The 20,223-nt window shown below is 41.8% G+C and overlaps 1 protein-coding gene across 1 annotated transcript in view; it reads right to left on the bottom strand.

Moving 5' to 3' along the window:
- The window catches only part of LOC100483072 (diphosphoinositol polyphosphate phosphohydrolase 1), a 115,830-nt gene that overhangs the window by 49,578 nt on the left and 46,029 nt on the right, over positions 1-20,223 (bottom strand). Inside the window, exon 2 of the mRNA XM_034660570.1 lies at positions 4,744-4,854. Within this exon, the coding sequence (XP_034516461.1) occupies positions 4,744-4,854 (111 nt within the window). The remainder of the gene's footprint in view (positions 1-4,743; positions 4,855-20,223) is intronic.

A 20,223-nucleotide genomic window follows, 5' to 3' on the forward strand; every position in this document is an offset into this window, starting at 1 on the left:
CACTAAATGGTTTTATATTATAAATACTGTTTCACAGTCTGCTTTGACCACTTAGGAATGTGTCACAACATTTTCCTTGTTAGTAAATATTTTTTTACTACATACACAGGATCCTCACAGCAGAGCTGCTGCAGGTGTTCTGAAGCGCGAGCCATACTTTTACGGCGCCTGATCTTGGCGCTCTGGGCACAGCAAGAGAAATAAGAACCCAGCAACCAAAGCAAAGTTAAGGCAAAAGGCTTCAAAACGGCCAGGAGCTGATGATGTGGCCCGGCAGCTTCGCCCCCAGGTGAGGTTATCTCTGCTGGGAAGGCTGAATGTGAGATGTGCAGACAGGTGAGCGGTGCACTCAGGAAGGAAAACGCAGAAACTGGTGAGCAGAAGCCAGGAGGCTAAGAAGAGATTAGAAAGGCAGCTCATCCACCGTGGAAGACAGGGGCTGGGCCACAGGCGCAGTGATGAGGCTTCAGGAGCCACACTGTATTCCTGCTGCCGTTCCAGCCCCTGTGAGTGAGGCCTACCTGTGCTCCTGTGACCCAAGTTTCCAGTCCTGCAAGGCCTGGATGGACAGCTGCTGTGACACTAGCATATTCTTCCTCATTTAACTGAGAGACCTGCGGGTATGTTTACTCCTGACAACCCAAAGGGCCTACCTCATATTTATGGGGCTGCTCTAGTAGCCCCGTCAATGACTGAAACGTTTGTTTTGTTAAGTACTTGCTATGTGTTAAGCACTGGGGATTGAACAGTGAGCAACAGAGGATGGTACCCGGCTACACAGAATGTAAAGTCTAGCACAGAAGACAACTAACCAAGCAGTATCATTATAGCATGACAGATACCGTGATGCTAGAAGTACAGATGGCAAGGGAAACACATAGGAAAACAGTGGGTCCTCTATCAAAGACTTGATGGAGGAAGGAGCCTTCAGGTTGAAGGACAAAGTTAGCCAGGTGTGCCAGATACAGCAGAGTGTTCGTTCAGCACACACTCCCGGCCAGTGTGGACTCCACGACCACCGGCCTGTTGAAGTTACAGAGTCTTGATAGAGCAACAGTGGGCGAGATCAGCATTTCCAACCCGGCCACCCAAGAGGCTTGGCCTCACTTAACAGGGAGGGCCTGGTTTCTTTGGTGGGTATGAAATACAGAAATGTTTAAGAGAATCAAAATAGTAAAATATTTCTATGTTAAGAAGGAGACCAGACATATTTTACGATTTTATAATGTGTAAAAAAATTTGGCCTAGGGGCGCCTGGCTGGCTCAATCAGTAGAGCATGAGACTCTTGATCTCAGGGTCATGAGTTCTGAGCCCCACGTTGTGCATGGAGAGTACTTAAAAAAAACAAAACAATGGGGCACCTGGGTGGCACAGCGTGTTAAGCGTCTGCCTTCGGCTCAGGGCGTGATCCCAGCGTTATGGGATTGAGCCCCACATCAGGCTCCTCTGCTATGAGCCTGCTTCTTCCTCTCCCGCCCCCCCTGCTTGTGTTCCCTCTCTCGCTGGCTGTCTCTATCTCTGTCGAATAAATAAATAAAATCTTAAAAACAAACAAACAAACAAAAAACTTGGCCTATTAGATCATAACCTCAGTTCTGAAAATATAATTGAATAATTTCTTTCTTTTTTTTTTTTTAAGATTTTTTATTTATTTACTTGGCAGAGAAAGAGACAGCCAGCGAGAGAGGGAACACAAGCAGGGGGAGTGGGAGAGGAAGAAGCAGGCTCCCAGCGAAGGGCCCGATGTGGGGCTCGATCCCAGAACGCTGGGATCACACCCTGAGCCGAAGGCAGATGCCCAACGACTGCGCCACCCAGGCGCCCCCTGAATAATTTCTTTCTGACTTGTGTTTTTAAGTTAAAAATCTTATTAAGTTTACATATATTTAACGGGAATAAAGAATCTAAGACTCACCTCATTTGTAAGTTTTTTTAAAAAATATTTATTTACTTAAGTAATTTCTACACCCAGTGTGGGGCTTGAACTCAAAACCCCAAGATCAAGAGTCGCATGCACCACTGCCCGGGCCAGCCAGGCGCCCGTAAGTTTAACATATGAGATTCACAGCACATTTTGTTGAAGAGCTTCATCAGGTTTTTATTTTTTTAAGTCAGACAACTGAAGTTCTTTACAAAGCCCTTCTATTTAGCTTTATGAATCCAACTTGAAACATCTGAAGCTCTTTAATGAACTGTTCTAAGGATTATCCAAAAGTGACTAGTAAAATCTCCTAGGTTTATATAGAGAGCAATCAGAGCTGTAAACATTATGAAAAAAAACTAAGTTTTTGACTGCGTACTTTACAAAAGTTGTAAAATTTTGGAATCTAAAAAATAAACCCCTGAATAGTGATTTCTGCTTAAAAAAGCTACCCTTCAAGGGCAATTAAAAAAAAAAAAGATATATATATCTGTCTACATCCTCTCTCATTCCAAGTCTTGTACTCTGTTGATGGATGTGGAATTGGAAAAACCATCCCCTCTATTTTATTTTGATAGAAGCCACTGGAATGTTTGTTTCTGTAATGACATTTCACTAATTTTTATTGTTTGTGCAAACATTTGATTTATTGGGTACCGTGTTCTAAAGTTGCAAGCAGTTCACAGACATTTATCCTTTCAGTCATGCTGGAATAAAGTACAGGGTGTGGTATGATTCTCCTCGGACTTCCTCAGAGTCAAGCAGGGTTTAATTTGAAGCTCAGGACCCCGTGTGGACAGGAGGGAGGGGGGATCCTGAACATCCAAGGACAGGTCTGTGCTGTCTGTCACTACCCTCTGACCCACCCCCACTGCAGCCTCCCTCTCACCGACTGACGCGCCGGAGGGCATGACCAGGAAACTAAGGTTCTTGCCGGTCACTGCATTTCTACTCCAGTCACCCAGTTCTCTCCATCTTCGCTGCACGTGTATAACCCACGGAGGACTCAACTGTAACACTCAGAATCCAACAACAGTGATGGCATCTGATAGAAGCTCTCCCGAGACAGCCACCAGACCCAAAGTGCTCCACTAAAGTACAGCGCTCAGATCTGCCCCCACAACTCCTAGAACCAAGTAGCAAGTTTTGCACAAAGTCTCTCAACTTTTCCCATTCTCTTTATTCTAGAACCCTCACTCTATTTCAGGTCTTCCAACCATCTTTCCGAATCTACAACTGCCACAGAAGTTCCTTTGAACATCACTTTTGCTTTAGGTGCCTCAGATCCTACAGGACTCAACTGGATCTGAATTAAAGTTACGCAGCTTAGGCCCACCAATGGGCCCTGCCACACGTAACTTGAACAGTCAAGCCTCTGAGATCCTCCAGAAAGGAGCAGGCAAAGATTCTGGTGCCCTCAGGCCTGGGAAGGCAAAGTGCAGAATCACATCTGCTCCTCCAGGTCACCCTACCCCCGCACATTCCCCATCATCCCAGGTCTGATAAGAAAGGAGGACACCAATTCTTACTAGCGCGAGAATGCCTCTCACGAGCTCTCTGACAGTGTCTATGGCTCCCTACGCTCAGATCATTTCCATTTAGGTATCTCTTCAGGACTTTGTTCCATCCATCATTCCACCTGTCACAGAAGCATGTATTAATTACTTTCTGTTCACCTAGCTGTGTAGAGGGAACACACAGAGAGGATTTAAACTACAAAACATACTTTTTGCTCTCAGAGATTATAGCCTAGTTACAGACACCAGATATATGATAAAATGACAGGGATATGAGCCAACAAGTCTGTAGGAGTTCAGAGCAAGGAAAGAATTCCTGAAGTACTTCAAGGGTAAGATTAGTCTCAGAGGGCTTCAGCAAGGGCTGAACCCAAAAGAGAAGAAGAAGGATTTAGACTTGTTCTGAGTGCTATTTTATATGTCCTTAGAATCAGTTTTAAATTCCCTCTGGAAAAAGAAAAGCACTAGCCACGTGGCCAGGGCAGGTAAACAGGGGTGAGAAAACTTACACCACCAGGTTAGCAGTCTTCCGTGAAATGACATAAGCAGAGCACAGAACAGCGTGACACAACAGGCTATTGAGGAACATTAGCTCCTTCCTCCTGGTGTCGAACTGCAATCTGTTTCTCAGTTTCCCCAATCAAACCGTAAGGGTTTCCCTTGAAGTAAGGGAACTAAGGGTCCCACACTTTACTTCTTCTGACTACTTATTCTAGAGGATCTAGTAAGATATACTGGGCACAGCCCAGGAACTCAGTACATATATGCTGAAGATCGTGTGACTAAAACCAAAGAAGATACTGTTATCTCTCTAATAGCACTATTAGCAACAGCTTCTGGCTAACAGAACAGCTGCTTCAGCCACTGCTCTATGGCCAGGACCCAGGAAGCAGAGGAGAACAAAGGCCTCCTCCTCCTCATCACTAATGAGAATGAGCCATTTATATCAATACCGCCTGTCCCTCCTGTTTCTCAGGGCTGACGAACTATTTGTTCTTGATCTTCTGCCACAGGTAACAGAGGCAATGCTGACAGAGCTCCATGGGAAATCACAAAAGACTGTCGATATAATTAGATACAGTCACTACTAGAGCCCTCTCCCTGCACAGAGTGGCCGATAAACATTACCATGTCACAACCCGATCATCCCTTTAATCAAGGAAGCACACGGCAACTGTTAAATGCCTTCCTTCTGTGATCACGAGTATGTTTATTCAGTGAGTGATGATGAATTAAAGAACTACACAGACATGACAGATTCATGATTACAAGGTCCCGCCAGGCCCTTTCTTCTCAGCGCGTACCTCCTCACAGACTTCACGGACTGCTGCCACACTCGGCTCCTCCTCGGGCTCCATGCCTCCCCCAGGGACAATCCATCGGTCTGGATGGCGACTACTGCTCACGAGTAGCACCTGAAAGTCACAGAGGTCACATGGGCAGTTAAAAAGAAAAAAAAGACACGTTTGTACAAACTCAGACTCTAAACAACACAAAGTTAAGTACCTGAGACCTATTTTTTATTTATACCTCTCCAGGTATAGGTAGGGGAGCTTTCATTTCTAGTGGAAAGAGTAGACAATCCACCTTGTAAAAACAGAAGGGCATCTGAACCAGTGGCCATTACCTCTACCTTCCCTCAGGCTCTCAGTCACTTGTCCTATCTATCCTCTCCTTTGTTCCTTTCCCTAAAGCCCTCTGAACACAGAGCTGGCAAGCACTGGGGGGAGAAAAAAAGTCACTGATAAGCGTGTGAGTGATGTGAAGGACTGTCCAGAAGGAAGGAAGGCCTTAGCCCTGGTTGGCACCATCGCCCCAACACCTTCCCTCCCAGGTCGTCACTCCTGTGTGTCCCAGCTCCTGGTCCATCCGATGGCCACAAGCCAATACAACACACCACCCTAAGTTCTAAGTGTGTGCTGAGAACCCAACTCCCTCATCTATATATAAAGTTGGAAAATTTCATCATGCTTTCAGCTGAGATAAAACTAGAATTTTTTTACTAGGAAATTTCATTAAAAAATGAGAAGACACCAACCAAACATACACACAAAATCCTGATACAGACTATGGTTTACTAATGCAAAATTAACCAGCATTCTAGTTATGGCTGAAATAAAATCCTAGAATGTCCCCAACTCCTTCTCCTTATCCCTCTCTAGGGCAGATGCTAAACAGTTAGCTGGACTCTTCCCTCCGAGGTAGAATTAGGTTGGCATTACTTCCAAAATGAAAAGAATCCTTGACAGTTCCCTATACTATCACTTTCTGATGAGGTCTTTTGAGCCTCCATCCCTATTCCAAACATATTCCCCTGCGCATTTCACTTCTATCTGCAGTCATCCTTGTTGCCTGAAGAAAATGCTACATCCTCTGTGGCCCCTGCAGATTCTACCACTGACTTCTGCCACCTGCTTGCTGGTCCTCTCCCATCTCTCCCTTGAGGTTTCTGAAAGTATATGGGCCCTCAGAAATTCTACCTTTTTCTTCACCCTTAATCCCTTTTCTTCATGTCACGATAGATTCTCCAGTGCACCTCTACAAAATCTGCGATCTGCTGACTCAGAGGGGACCATGGAGTGAAGAAGGAAATCCATGAATCCATATACAGTCACCAACATACAGCCCACGGATGGAGAAAATAAATGTCTTTATATTTACGAGTACTGCTTTTTTTTTTTTTTTAAGATTTTATTTATTTATTTGACAGAGATAGAGACAGCCAGTGAGAGAGGGAACACAAGCAGGGGGAGTGGGAGAGGAAGAAGCAGGCTCATAGTGGAGGAGCCTGATGTGGGGCTCGATCCCATAACGCCGGGATCACGCCCTGAGCCGAAGGCAGATGCTTAACCGCTGTGCCACCCAGGCGCCCCTCGAGTACTGCTTTTTAAGTGTATGTAGGTCCTACTTTGCACAATTCCAAATAATTTAAAATAATATGAAACCCACAGGAGCTTTGGGGTGATGTGTATAAATGTTTAATCTAAGAGATATTAAAAGTATGATGTGGAAGGTTCTATGAAATTTTGTTTCTAAAGTAAGAGTCCTCATTGTACTCCCACCACACCATATAAAAAATTAACTCCAAATGGACCAACAACCTAGATGTAAGAGCTAAAACTATAAAACAGAGATAAATCTGAGGTGCCTGGCTGACTCAGTCGGTAGAGCATGTGACTCTTGATCTTGGGGTCACAAGTTTGAGCCTCACTGTGGGGGCAGAGTTTACTTAAAAAAATAATTTAGAAACTAAAAAATAAATAAAACGGCAATAAATCCTCATGACCTCGAATTTGGTAAGATATGCCGAATTCTTAGACATGACGCCAAATGCATGAACGAGAAAAATTAGATAAATTGGACTTCATCAAAATTAGAATCTTCTGTGCATCAAAGGACATGATCAAGAGTGTGAAAAAACGACTTACAGAATGGGAGGAAATATTTGCAAATCATCTATCTGATAAGGGTCTGCTGTCTAAAATATGCATACATAAAAATATAAAAACTCTTACAACGACAACAAAAAGACAAGCAGCATTTCTCCAAAGAAGATCTACAAATAGCCAAGGAGCACATGAAAAGATGCCCAACATCATTAGTCAGTAGGAAAGTGCAAAGTAAAACTGGCATGAGATATCACTTTACACCCACAAGAATGGCTATAATTTTAAAAATAACAAGAACTGCCAAGGATGTAGAAAAATTGGAACCCTCAAACACTGGGTAAGGATGTCAAATAGTTCAGGTGCTGTGGAAAGTTTGCGGTTCCACAAAAGTTAAAAAACTACCATAAGGGGCGCCGGGGTGGCTCAGTCAGTTAAGCGTCCAACTCTTGATTTTGGCTCAGGTCATAATCTCAGGGTGGTGAGATGGAGCCCTGCATCAGGCTCTGCGCTCAGCGGGGAGTCTGCTTGAGATTCTCTCTCCCTCTCGCTCTGCACCCCCATCCCTTCTCTCTCTCAAAAAAACACAAAAAACCATATGATTTAGCAATCCCACTCCTAGGTATATACCCCAAAGAACTGAGGACAGGCGCTCCCATACTTCTACGCAAATGTTCACGGAAGTATTATTTACTGTAACCAAAGCATGGAAACAACTTGAAAGTCCATCATTGAATGAATGGCTATAACACGGCAAACACATGCACAGGAAAAGTCCTCACATAAGAAGAATAAAGCACTGATACATGCCACACAGCGGATCAACTTTGAAAACATGATGCTAAGTGAAAGCCAGACTCCAAAGTCACATATTGTAAGATCACACTATGTGAAAGAGGCAGAATGGGTCAATCCAGAGACAGAAAGCAAACTGCTGGCTGCCAGGGACCGGGGGGAGGGAAGATTGGAGAGTAACTGTTTAATGAGAGTACAGGATTTTGTTTGGGAGTAAAAAAGTGTTTTGAAACTGGATAATGGTTGCTAAATGCCACTGAATTAGTGGTACTAAAGGCCAATGACTTGTTCACTTCTAAATGGTTAATGTCATGTTATGTGAACTTCACCTCAATAAAATAAAACTGGTTTTAAGATCACAGTAAATTTTTAAAAGCTAAATTTAGGAGTCAGTGCTACTATTTTCTACATAAGAGTCTACACTCCAGGGGAGTGGCCCTCCCAAAAGTTATCCTTAGTTTTATATAATATTAAATGATACAGCGGAAATAATACACTATTTCCATAAAAGAAAAGGAGATCACTGCCACACTCCTTCTCCTATCTTGATAACTGTGGCAAATCTTACATTTAAAAAAAATTCCTTATTGAGTACACTTGTAATGGCACAGGGTGTTAATATATAAATGATGAATCATTCAATTCTACTCCTGAAGCCAATATTACACTGTATGTTAACTAGATAGAATTCAGATAAAAACTTACCAAAAAAATTCCTTATCAAAATAAAAATAAACCCAAACACAATCATGTTCGTTAATTTAAGTCAAAAAGTTTTTTTTTTTTTTAAAGTCCTCCAAAGACTCTAGATAATGGCATTTAAGTCATAACAATCCAATCTGCCAGGAAAACTCAAGAAGAAAGAGTAGGAAAATGGGTTAATCTTTCACTGATTTGTTATATAAACATGTAGTCTTTTCCCCCTAGAGTTCTCCCACTTCTTGGCAAAGTGTTACGCAGCCATTCTAAACCTAAGCATTTGCTTGAAAGGCTGACGAGCGCCATCCAACTAGGTTATAGACCAAATGAAAGACGTTTACAGGGACAATTCCAAGCCAAAGCAAAGGAAACCTCTAATATAAAATATAATTTAATTTCTAAATTTCACTCAATGTGAAATATTAATCAGTAAATCTAGAAGTGTTATTACTCTGCACAAAGTATGCCTGTGTGAGGTAGCATTACATATAATACTGACACTGGGAAAAACAAGCCTCATTACTTTGTAGTCACACTTCAAAGCAACACTATTACCCGTAAACAGTTCTCCTGGCTAAGTTTCCTTGACAACCCACTGAAAATTTACTGCAAAAAAACCCAAAACATTCTTTACTTTAGCCGGAGGCTTTACTCCTTCTTATCTTATAAAACACTAAATGGTACTTCTGGTCAGTAAATTCCAATTCTGAAGCTTGATTTTTAAATACAAAATTATCTGAAATTAAATGGCAAAGCTCCTAAATCTGAAAATGACATACTAAGGGGGAAAAAAACCCACAGAATTTGTTATTTATTCAATAAACATTCATTAAACATCATCATAAACCAGGAATGACAGTTGCAGATTAAATCTCTGCAATTTTAAGGCAGATCAGAGTTGGGGACTGGACAACCAGGTATTAGACCTTTCATGAAACTCTTATCACAAGACTGGTGATATCGGTGCAGAGATGGATAGATGTACCCACAGAACACACCACACCCCACTCCTGGATTTATGATACAGGTGGTCCCACAGAGCAGGAAGAAATCAACAGGTTGGGCTGGGACAAGCTGTTATCCACATGGGAACAGAGGAAAATCATTACATTGATTAGGGACACATGCACGCAAGGAAAGACTAAAGAAATCCGTGGGAATAATAAACCTAATGGGGGAAGATTTACATAAAGGGTTTAATTAACCTTGGAACAGTAATGTTTTATTTCTTAAACATTATTAAAGCAATTTTAAAAACCTTAATACAAATTTTCAGAAGAATATAGAAGAGGAACTCCCAGGTGGCTCAGGTCACAATCTGAGGGTCCTGGGATCGAACCCCACATCGGGCTCCATGCTCTGCTTCTCCCTCTCCCTCTGCCGCTCCCCCTCAACTAGTGTTCTCTCTCATTCTGCTCTCTCTCAAATAAATAACTTAAATCTTACAAAAAAGAATATAAAAGAGCACCCCTGCCCTAAAGGAAATGAGTATCAAGTGGAGACGGGAAGAAAAACAAAAAGACAGAAAAAGAGTAATAATACAGGGTAAGGAATGCTTTGGTTAAGGTAGGCATGGGATACCACAAAGATTGAAAAGAGACACCTAACCCAGGCTGGGGGCCGGGGTGGGGGGAGGGGAAAAGGCAGTAGAGGGATGGTAAGAGAAGGTTTCTTAAAGAAGTGACTTGAGTTAAAACCAAGCTCAAGAAGGACATTTATTTGGGGCGCCTGGGTGGCGCAGTCATTAAGCGTCTGCCTTCGGCTCAGGGTGTGATCCTGGAGTTCTGGGATTGAGCCCCATGTCAGGCTCCTCCACTGTGAGCCTTCTTCTTCCTCTCCCACTCCCCCTGCTTGTGTTCCCTCTCTTGCTGGCGGTCTCTCTGTCAAATAAATAAATAAAATCTTAAAAAAAAAAAAAGGACATTTATTTCACAAAAATCGGAAGGCTACTATGTGCCCTTGTGCTTATTAGGACATAAAAGTAAGGCAGATACAACCTCAGCTCTTGAGAAATTTAAAGTCCAGTGGATAAGACAGACAAGAAGTCAGGCAACTGTTTATACTTCAGTAAATGTGGCAGAGAGCATAATGTTCACCAGATATTTTATGTTTTTGTTTATGGTATTCCAAGTCCCCCTGCTATTAGGTGGGGTCATCTGACTAGTTATGGCTAAGGAAATGTGAGCAGAAGGGACGCACCCCACTTCTGGGCTGAGGCAGGGAGAAGCCCATCCAGCCTCTCTTTTCCTCTGTCACAGTGCCCAAGGACGCAGCGAGTTCCAGTTGGTGCGGCTATAAGCTGGGGCCTCTGAATGGAAGAGTTCCTATGGAGAGCACAGCCTCTGAAAAGTGGCTTGTAACAGGCAATACAACTGTGTTGTATTAAAACAATGAGATTATAGGGTTAATTTGTCATTGCAGGATAACCTAGTCTATCCTGATTAACAGTGTGAGAGGTCAGTGAAGGGTCTAAGGGTCTCTTCTGTTGACCACCTCATAATCAAGCCTTAAGCATAAAGCTTGCCCCATATTAGTGGCCAATAAAAGTTTAATAAGCAAATGAAAGAATGGTCCAATGATGTAATGAACAAATGAGTGCTTTAAAAAAGGAGTGCAGAAAGAATACAGAACGGGTTACTTAGGGAGGCTGAACAAAAAGGCAGGGGTCCAATTATCAAGAGTTTGGATTGAAACCTGAAGGCAATAGGTAAGTCAAGGAAGTTGTTTAAGCAAAGAAATAACATAACCCATTTGTTTCTGTTTTTAATTTTAAGAGTTTATTTAAACAAAAATTAATTCCTTCTGGGCAGCGCCAAACTAGAAGTGGCTAGGAGCGTTCCTCCCGACTTGGGTTTTAGAAAGGTCACTTTGACTTGAGCTGGACATGGGCAAGCCTGGTAGCAGAACAGGTTTCTGCATTTAATTTGGGTTGAGAAAGGATGAGGACAGAAGTGGGAGTGGGAAGGAAGTTACAGGTTCTCAGATGAACAGAAAGAAGCAGCCACAGGACCAAATGATTGACAGATGATGGGCTAGGCCAACGGTGGAGCTGCCCTTCACCACTGAAAATGTGAAAGGTCAGCGGAGAAGGGAACTTCAGGGAGGATATCTTCTGATCATATGAATTGAGAGTATGAGATGTTAATGAATATTTCTAGTGGACAACACATAAATGTGGGACTGGAGCTAAGAACAGGAAAAAAGAGATTTGGGGAAAAAATGGTCTTAGACTCCTCGAGCCAGGATGAGACTAACACAGGACAGAATATACGTATTTGCAAAGTTCTAGCTAGAGGAGCTATCTCCAGCCTCTCTACTTATTGTCCACCCCGCTTGGTATCAGCAAAGTTTCTCCCATCACCAAGAGCAGGTGGGGTTAATATAGTCCACGTATCCCATGTTAAAGTTCTGGAAATATTTTCCTTAAAAAATCAGATTATCTATGGTGATAATCTACATCATGGGAAATCCTGATTAATGAGCTACAGATCTTAGACATATTACTAATTTCCAAAAAACTATATTCAGGAATGCACCCAACATGATCTCATTGCCAACAATGCAATGCCCCTGACATTGGACAGTCCCTCGGCACTGCCACTACTGCCAGAGAGCTCTGCTGCTAACCCAAATGGCATGAGGACTGCACCCTGTGAAATCTGTGATATGCCCTGCAAACTGCTTCTACAGACAAAGCCCTTCTAATCATTTCTGGGTCCCTTCTTAAAAATAAGACCAGGGGTGCCTGGGTGGCTCAGTTGGTTGAGTGGCTGCCTTTGGCTCAGGTCATGATCCCAGGGTCCTGGCACTGAGCCCCATACAGGGCTCCCCGCTTAGCAGAGAGTCTGCTTCTCCCTTTCCCTCCTGCTCGTACTCTCTCTCTCTCCCTTGCTATCTCTCTCTCTCAAATTAATAAATAAAATCTTTAAAAAGAAGTAACATTTAAAAAATAAGACCAAAATAATAACGAATAATTATCTGCACTTGCTTGGATTCCAGATAAACAGAAGTGTTACTATTTTTTACAGAATATATTTTATATACATATATACACCAAGTGAAAGCCCAACACAGGGCTGAACTCAGAACCCTGAGATCAAGACCTGAGCTGAGATGAAGAGTTGAATGCTTAACCGACTGAGCCACCCAGGTACCCCATACAGAATACTTTACAGACCAGCTGCCACAAGTTCTTATGCACAAGGACCCTATAAAAATATTTAAAAGATGAGTAAAGCTCAGCAAGAAGTCAAATAACTTGTTCAAGTTAAAACAATAAATTATCACAGGGCCAAGCATTAGTAGATCGGTTCCTAGGGTTTTGAAGCCATTTTACCCTTTGACTGTTTTTTTCCTACACAGGAGCTCAAAATACTGCTAAAGTAAGGAACAAGTAGACATAAACAGTCAGTTTACAAAATGCCTTATAAACATCCCTTCTCTTTATCTAGCAAATCAGGCTGCTTATTTAATGAAAGGAAATTCCCCGTCTAGTACAAAGAAACACCATATCGTGTTGTGAACAGATATTCTGACAGTTTTACTTTGGAAACAACAAGGTATTTTAAGAACAATATGAAAAGGTGGTCAGAGACACAAACTCTCCTGCACGGCATTCTTAAGTAGGAGTCCCAGGGCACACAGTGTAACACTAGCCTTCTGAGCAAGTGACTGCCCGGTCTTTCCCAACTAATGTCCAAACGTTAAGATAACCACACAAAGCATTTATATCGCCTGGTAGTCAATGACTTTATTTCTAAAAAGAAGACTAAAGAAACCAATAAACTTGGCTCAATCTGCAGGTTATATGAAAGAAGACTGCAAGTTGTTGGATTACACTGTTTCAACATAACTTACTGGAATGTCTCAGGCGATTTCTGTAAACCTTAACCCACTCCCACAACCTTTGTATATACTGAAAGAAAATAGACTAATCCTGGGGGGAAATAAATACCAACAACAGCAGGTAGTATTTATTCAGTGCCTACTTTGTGCTAGGTGCTGGCATTTTACACATTCTATTTTTAATATACTCTTCCTAATTTTCAAACAACCAAACAAGCCGGGTATTTTTCAATACTTGCCATTACAGCCATGAGGAAACCAAGCCTTAGATGATCTGGTGATGTGGCAAAGGGCACAGAAAAGGTCAGTGCTGAGCTAGGATTCAAAACCCAGTCTACATGTCTGACTCTGACCACCAGGCCGCTGAGAGCCTGTTACACCCATGATGTAGCCAGCCCTATATGAAAAACCCTCTGAAAACTTAACTGCCACTGGATAAAAGGAGAAGATGAAGAAGGCATTCTGATCTAATCTTGAATTCAAATCAAGGATTTGGACCAGTTGTATGAGCAGAGACTATTTGCTTGTTTATTACATCTTCCTCAGCCAGAGCTGTCTTCTACGTAGAGAAGGACTGTGAACTCCCCCCCCATGTTATGCAACTTCTGTACACTTTCTTTTCTGAAAACGTTTATTAATAAATATAAAAAATGGCTACTAATCCACAATACGATGCTGTTATTTTTCACGTTTAGACACTACCATAATTCAAGTAATTCCTCACTGAAGCATTTATTCCATAAACAACTGCTTCCAGTCATCACTTGCTTATAAAGGAAGTGAGGCATGGAGGAAGGGGGGTGAGTGGGAGGCAGAGATGTATAAAAATACATAAAGCCTACCCCTGAACAGCCCACTCTCTCATGCAAGGATTGGCAAACTGTGGCCCATGGGCCAAATTCAGCCTACCGCCAGTTTTTGTATGGCCCATGACCTAAAAAAAAAAGAAAAAAATTTGAAAAAGTCAAAAGAAGAATATTTGGGAACATGTGGATTTATATGAAATTCAAATTACTGTGTCCATAAATAAAGTTCATTGGAGCACAGCCATGCTCGTTCACTCACCTACGGCCCATGGCTACTTTCAAGCTACAAGGGCAAAGCTGAATAGTCCCGATAAAGATCAAGTGCCCGCAAAGCCAAACATAATTTCTATCTGGTCCTTTACAGAACAAGTTTGCCAACCTTTGATCTAATGAAGGGCCCAAGCAGCTATAACAACATGTTGATATGAGAGAGGGGGGAAGACTCTGAGAAGGTCCCAGAACACTTCTCAAGAAGGAACATGTGAACTGGGCCCAGAGGACTTTGCCGAGCCCAGGAAGGAGAGGTGCTCTAGACAGGGGCACCGCAACTGCCAAGGCACAGATGCAGAAAGTGTGTTCTATCCAGAGAATGCTGAGAAATCCAAGTAGTCTGATAATGGTGTAGGGTGCACGATGGGAACGAAAAAGAGGGGAATGGAGGAAGCGGATAAATTAGACTGGGAAAACTCCTATAGCAAACATTACCAAAGAGTTACAGCAACTGAAGACAACTGGGAATCCTTGTTGGTGTCTAAAGAGGAAGATGGCAATTGCATTTGTGTTAGAAGCCTACCGAATCTGGAAGATGAATGAATGATGGGCTGGAGTTGGGACAGGTCAGGTAGAGAGGATTAGCGATGACTGGCATCCCTGGAGATGGGGACCAACAAGTAGCTAAGTCACATTTAGGGGACAGCAATGGCAGGGACTGGTAATTACTCAGAAAGGAGGGTTCTGTGAAAGGATGCTTTTTATTGGGGTCAACAGGTGGTCAGAGATATCTGTTTTTCAAGAGACAAACAAGAGGGGAGGAATGGGAAAAGAAAAAAAGTTTTAGGCACCTCTAGAAGTTAAGCTTCCTGCACTCTATGTAATGGGAGCTTCACAACCTCAATTTCAATGTCCATTTGAAAGCATTCACCCCCGCAACAATGACTGCCTCTGTACAGTACAATTAGTGCCACTAAGGAGGAGAAGGCATTTTCTTTAAAGGCATTTCTTTAAAACCTTGTGTACAGCTTGAATATTTTAGAACAAGCATGTAAGATTTTTATAACTGGCCAAGAAGAATGCCAAGCATTATTCCCTAGGAAATTTCCAAAAGCCAAATAAGAGTGAATGAAATATTTAGAACGTTCAAGTTTCTTGAGGTCATTAAAACAAACTAAGCCACAGCAACGACATTCCTGACATCCATAAACTGCATTATTTTCCCACACACGATCTTAGAACTGTAGGAATACACTGTAAAATCACTGTTCATCAATACGCTGGTTTTGCTGAGCCATACAGAAATGAAGTCTTCCAAAATATGGTTTCATAAAGAGACATCCACTGCAGACTCAAAGGCAGGTAGGTATGCATCGTGTCCCCAGAGTGGCCTGAACAGATCAATCATATTTCAATCTAACTCAAGACGGCAAAGTTGAAAACCACAGTTGTATGCTGTCTACTTTATAGAGAAGGGCATACAAGTCGGCCTCACACCAATCAGCCATGTGACTACAAAGAAAAAAAAAAATTCAGACTTCAACTTTCTCAGACTCTCAACCTTTAAAATGAGGTTGTTCAAATAATCTCGAAATCCCAACCAGCATTAACATTCTACTGTTCTAAATTTACACAGGTGTGTGTGCCTGGAAGAGTGCTTCCTAATTTCCCTTTTTTTTTTTTTTTAAAGATTTTATTTATTTATTCGACAGAGATAGAGACAGTCAGTGAGAGAGGGAACACAAGCAGGGGAAGTGGGAGAGGAAGAAGCAGGCTCACAGCAGAGGAGCCTGACGTGGGGCTCGATCCCATAACGCCGGGATCACGCCCTGAGCCGAAGGCAGACGCTTAACCGCTGTTGCCACCCAGGCGCCCCTAATTTCCCTTTTTTTTTGATAACCTATTTTTTCAATAGTACACACTGCACTTGTTAAAAAGGTACAAAAGGACATTCTGTGAAAAGTAAGCCTTCTATCCTAAGTCTGTCCCCAGAGGCACTTCTCATGAAGGCTTCTTGAGATATCTTAGCATATACGAGTATAAATAGATACACATTATTTTTTCCTCTTTGTTATCTCAAATAGTAAGCCATCACACAGACTATCCTACCTTAGTTTTTCACTTAAATCACAGAAATCATCTCATCACTACATACCAAAGAACCTCCTCTTTTTTTCTTTTAATGACCATATGGCAGTTTTAAAAACTCCTTTATTTTAGAAAATTTCACACACACACAAAAGTAGAGGAAAAATATAATGAGGGGTGCCTGGGTGCTGCAGTCGTTAAGCGTCTGCCTTCGGCTCAGGGCGTGATCCCAGGGTCCTGGGATCAAGCCCCACATAAGGCTCCTCCGCTGGGAGCCTGCTTCTTCCTCTCCCACTCCCCCTGCTTGTGTTCCCTCTCTCGCTAGCTGTCTCTCTCTCTGTCAAATAAATAAATAAAATCTTAAAAAAAATATAATGAATCTCTAAGTATTCACTACCCAGCTTTAGTAATTATTAACATTTTGCCTATCATGTTTTATTTACCTAAACCCCACTCCCAGAGTATTTTATTTTATTTTATTTTATTTTTTTAAGATTTTATTTATTTATTTGACAGAGAGAGACAGCCACTGAGAGAGGGAACACAAGCAGGGGGAGTGGGAGAGGAAGAAGCAGGCTCATAGCTGAAGAGCCTGATGTGGGGCTCGATCCCATAACGCCAGGATCACGCCCTGAGCCGAAGGCAGACGCTTAACCGCTGTGCCACCCAGGCGCCCCTCCCAGAGTATTTTAAAGCAAATCCCAGATATCAATATATTTCATCACTAAATACTTCAGCTACATTAACAGAAGGATTTTTAAAAAATATGATCATGGGGCACCTGGGTGGCTCAGTTAGTTAAGGGTCCAACTCCAGATTTCGGCTTCGCTCATGATCATGGTCGGGAGATCAAGCCCTGTGTCAGGCTCCCCCCTACCTTGGCTTAGTAAGGAGTCTGCTGAAGATTCTCTCCCGCTCCTTCTGCCCCTCCCCCAACTAGCAAATGTGCACACTCTTCTCTCTCTAAAATAAATAAACAAATCTTTAAAAATATATATAAGCACAATGTCATTATTATACCTAGCAAATGAACAATTCCTTACAATCATCTAATGAACAGGCCATATTCAAATTTCTCCAATCCTTTAAAAAATGTTATTTTACAACTGGTTTGTTTAAATGAAGATCCCAACCAAGCCCACACATTGTATTTGGTTGATACGACGTGTACGCCTTAGTCTAAAACAGTTCCCCCTCCTGACCCATTGTTTTCAAGCCATTTATTTGTTGAAGAAAACAGATCATTTATTTATCTTGCAGGATTTTGCACATTCCTGCATTTGCTAATTTCTTCCCTCAGTGGTCATATTCAACTTGGTCCTCTCTCTCCCATGGTTCCTGTACCCCGGTGGTACAGGATCTTGAAGCCTAATCAGGTTTGGATTTGTTCTGGCACTGCCGTGCCACATACCTACTACAGCATCCCACTATCAGATAGTAAGATCTGATGTCACCTTTAGTGATGAGATGAAACTGGTGTCAAGTACTATCATATGATGTGTCCACGACAGAGCTTACCATCAGCCTGCCTTTGACTGGTTTTAGCATCTATTAATTACACCCATCTATATCCGTAATTGCATTAGGGAATGCAAATGATAATTTTCTAATTCCACTGTCCCTTTTATATATATTAGCTGAAATTTCCACGACGAAGAAACTTCCCCACTGACTGATCACCCTAATATAGGAAAGGCAAGATAAATGCTTTCTTCCGTCCTAATTTACCAATTTTTAGAAAAATGAGATAGTGTGCAAGCAACCTCCAAATATTTTGTTGTTACTGCTGGATCACTAACTAGTAAATGTTAATACTTCCTGTGTTTCAAATGACTGCAGTCATTTGTCTTTTGATGCTGCCACCTTCAACTAGCAAGAGCTACTTCAGGTTGGCTCCCTTCTCTTTTTTCATCCAGCACTTCGTTATAAAAATTTTCAAACATACAGCTAAGCTGAAAGAATTGTACAGTAACCACCCATAGGCCTACCACATATATTCTACCAGTAATGCTTTTAAAAACTTGTTTATCTCATATCCTTTTGACATAAATCTTTAATCTTGGAGAGCTGTCTTGCTTTTTTGTCGCTGTAACATCTCAGACTCATTGTAAGCATTGCCTGCCCCAGATCTGAATTCAGCTGTTTCTCTAAGGAGCCCTGGTTCTTAGTGGGAAATGACATTTAGAGACCTCGATTTAGGTACTGGAGCTGTTGTGTTGTCAACACTTCTGAGGCTTTTCAATGGCAGACAGGAACTACATACTAGAACAAAAACAATAAAAGGAATAATTGAAGAGAAAAATGAATTATGGGTTATACTGGTATTTCCATTTCAGATTTAAAGTTACTGAGCTTTTGTGGCACCTGGGTAGTTCAGTCAGTTAAGCACCTGCCTTTGGCTCAGTCACAATCCCGGGGTCCTGGGACAGAGCCCCATGTGGGGCTCCCTGCTCAGCGGGTAGCCTACTTCTGCCTCTCCCTCTCCCTTTGCCCCTCCCCCTGCTTGTACTCTCGCTCTTTTGTGCGTGCACTCTGTCTCAAACAAATATATAAATAAATAAAATCTTAAATAATAATAAAAAAATAAAGTTACTGAGCTTTTGGGGCTCCTGGCCAGCTCAGTCGATGGAACATGCAACTCTTGATCTCAGGGTTGTGAGTCTGAGTCCCATGTTGGGTACAGAGATTACTTAAAAATAAAATCTTAAAAAAAAAGTTACTGAGGGGCGCCTGGGTGGCACAGTCGTTAAGCGTCTGCTTTCGGCTCAGGGCGTGATCCCAGCATTCTGGGATCGAGCCCCACATCAGGCTTCTCTGCTAGGAGCCTGCTTCTTCCTCTCCCACTCCCCCTGCTTGTGTTCCCTCTCCCGCTGGTTGTCTCTCTCTGTCAAATAAATAAATAAAATCTTTAATAAAAAAAAAAAGTTACTGAGCTTTTAACTTCTTGGGTTTTAGGCTTATAATCTTTATGCTGAAAATACCATTAATATAATTATATAATTTAATAGCTTCAAGTTAATAGCACTATTAACCATAAAACCCCTAACTGCTGCTCAGGGTTTCTTTGTAGTTCTTCTTAGCCTAAGGATAGATCCCACTAGAGGTGTTCAATCAACACACTGTTTTAAAGTCACATGAAAGATTTAATTTCTGTACGATTATGCCACTACCTTGATACACAAATTCATTTGTTTGTTTTTCATTTTTAGAAAATGCATTTTGTTGTAACTGAATTATAATTCACATTCACTGGAATTTACAGATTGTCAGGGTACAGTTCAATCAGTATGACTAATGCATGCACCTGATCCCATACCCACTCTTACAAGGATACATGTTACCATCTCCCCAGAAAGTTCCCTGTGACTCTTTCGTCAGTGCCCCCAAACCAGAGGCAATCGCTATTGTGATTTATACCTTTAGAGATTAGTTTTGCCTGTTCTGGGTCTTCATATAAATGAAATCATACATATCCCCACTGGGGATTGTATTATATGGTTGTACCACAATTTATTTAATCAGACCTGATGGACGTTTTGGGTATTTCCAATTTCTGCTATTAAAACAACACTACAATAAACACCCCTGTACATGAATCACTTTCCAAATGTCAATGCATTGGTAGAATGCATACATTCATTCACTCATTCATTCAACTAATATTCACTGAATACTCAGTGCCAATCACTTCTCCAGGCACTGTGGATACAGCAATAAGCAAAACAAAGGCCCTGTTCTTTTAGAATGTACAATTTAATGGAAGAAGACAGACAATAAACAAAAATAAAGTCAGGTGGTCAGAAGTACTAACAAGAAAAATAAGACCAAATAAGGAAGCAGAAATTAACAGAGTACTCTTTTAGACAGGGAGGTCAGGGAAGGGCTCTTTTTTTTTTTTTTTTAAAGATTTTTTGTTTTATTTATTTGACAGAGATAGAGACAGCCAGCGAGAGAG

This window comes from Ailuropoda melanoleuca, chromosome 5 (genome assembly GCF_002007445.2).
Source record: "Ailuropoda melanoleuca isolate Jingjing chromosome 5, ASM200744v2, whole genome shotgun sequence".
NCBI classification, from domain to species: domain Eukaryota; kingdom Metazoa; phylum Chordata; class Mammalia; order Carnivora; family Ursidae; genus Ailuropoda; species Ailuropoda melanoleuca.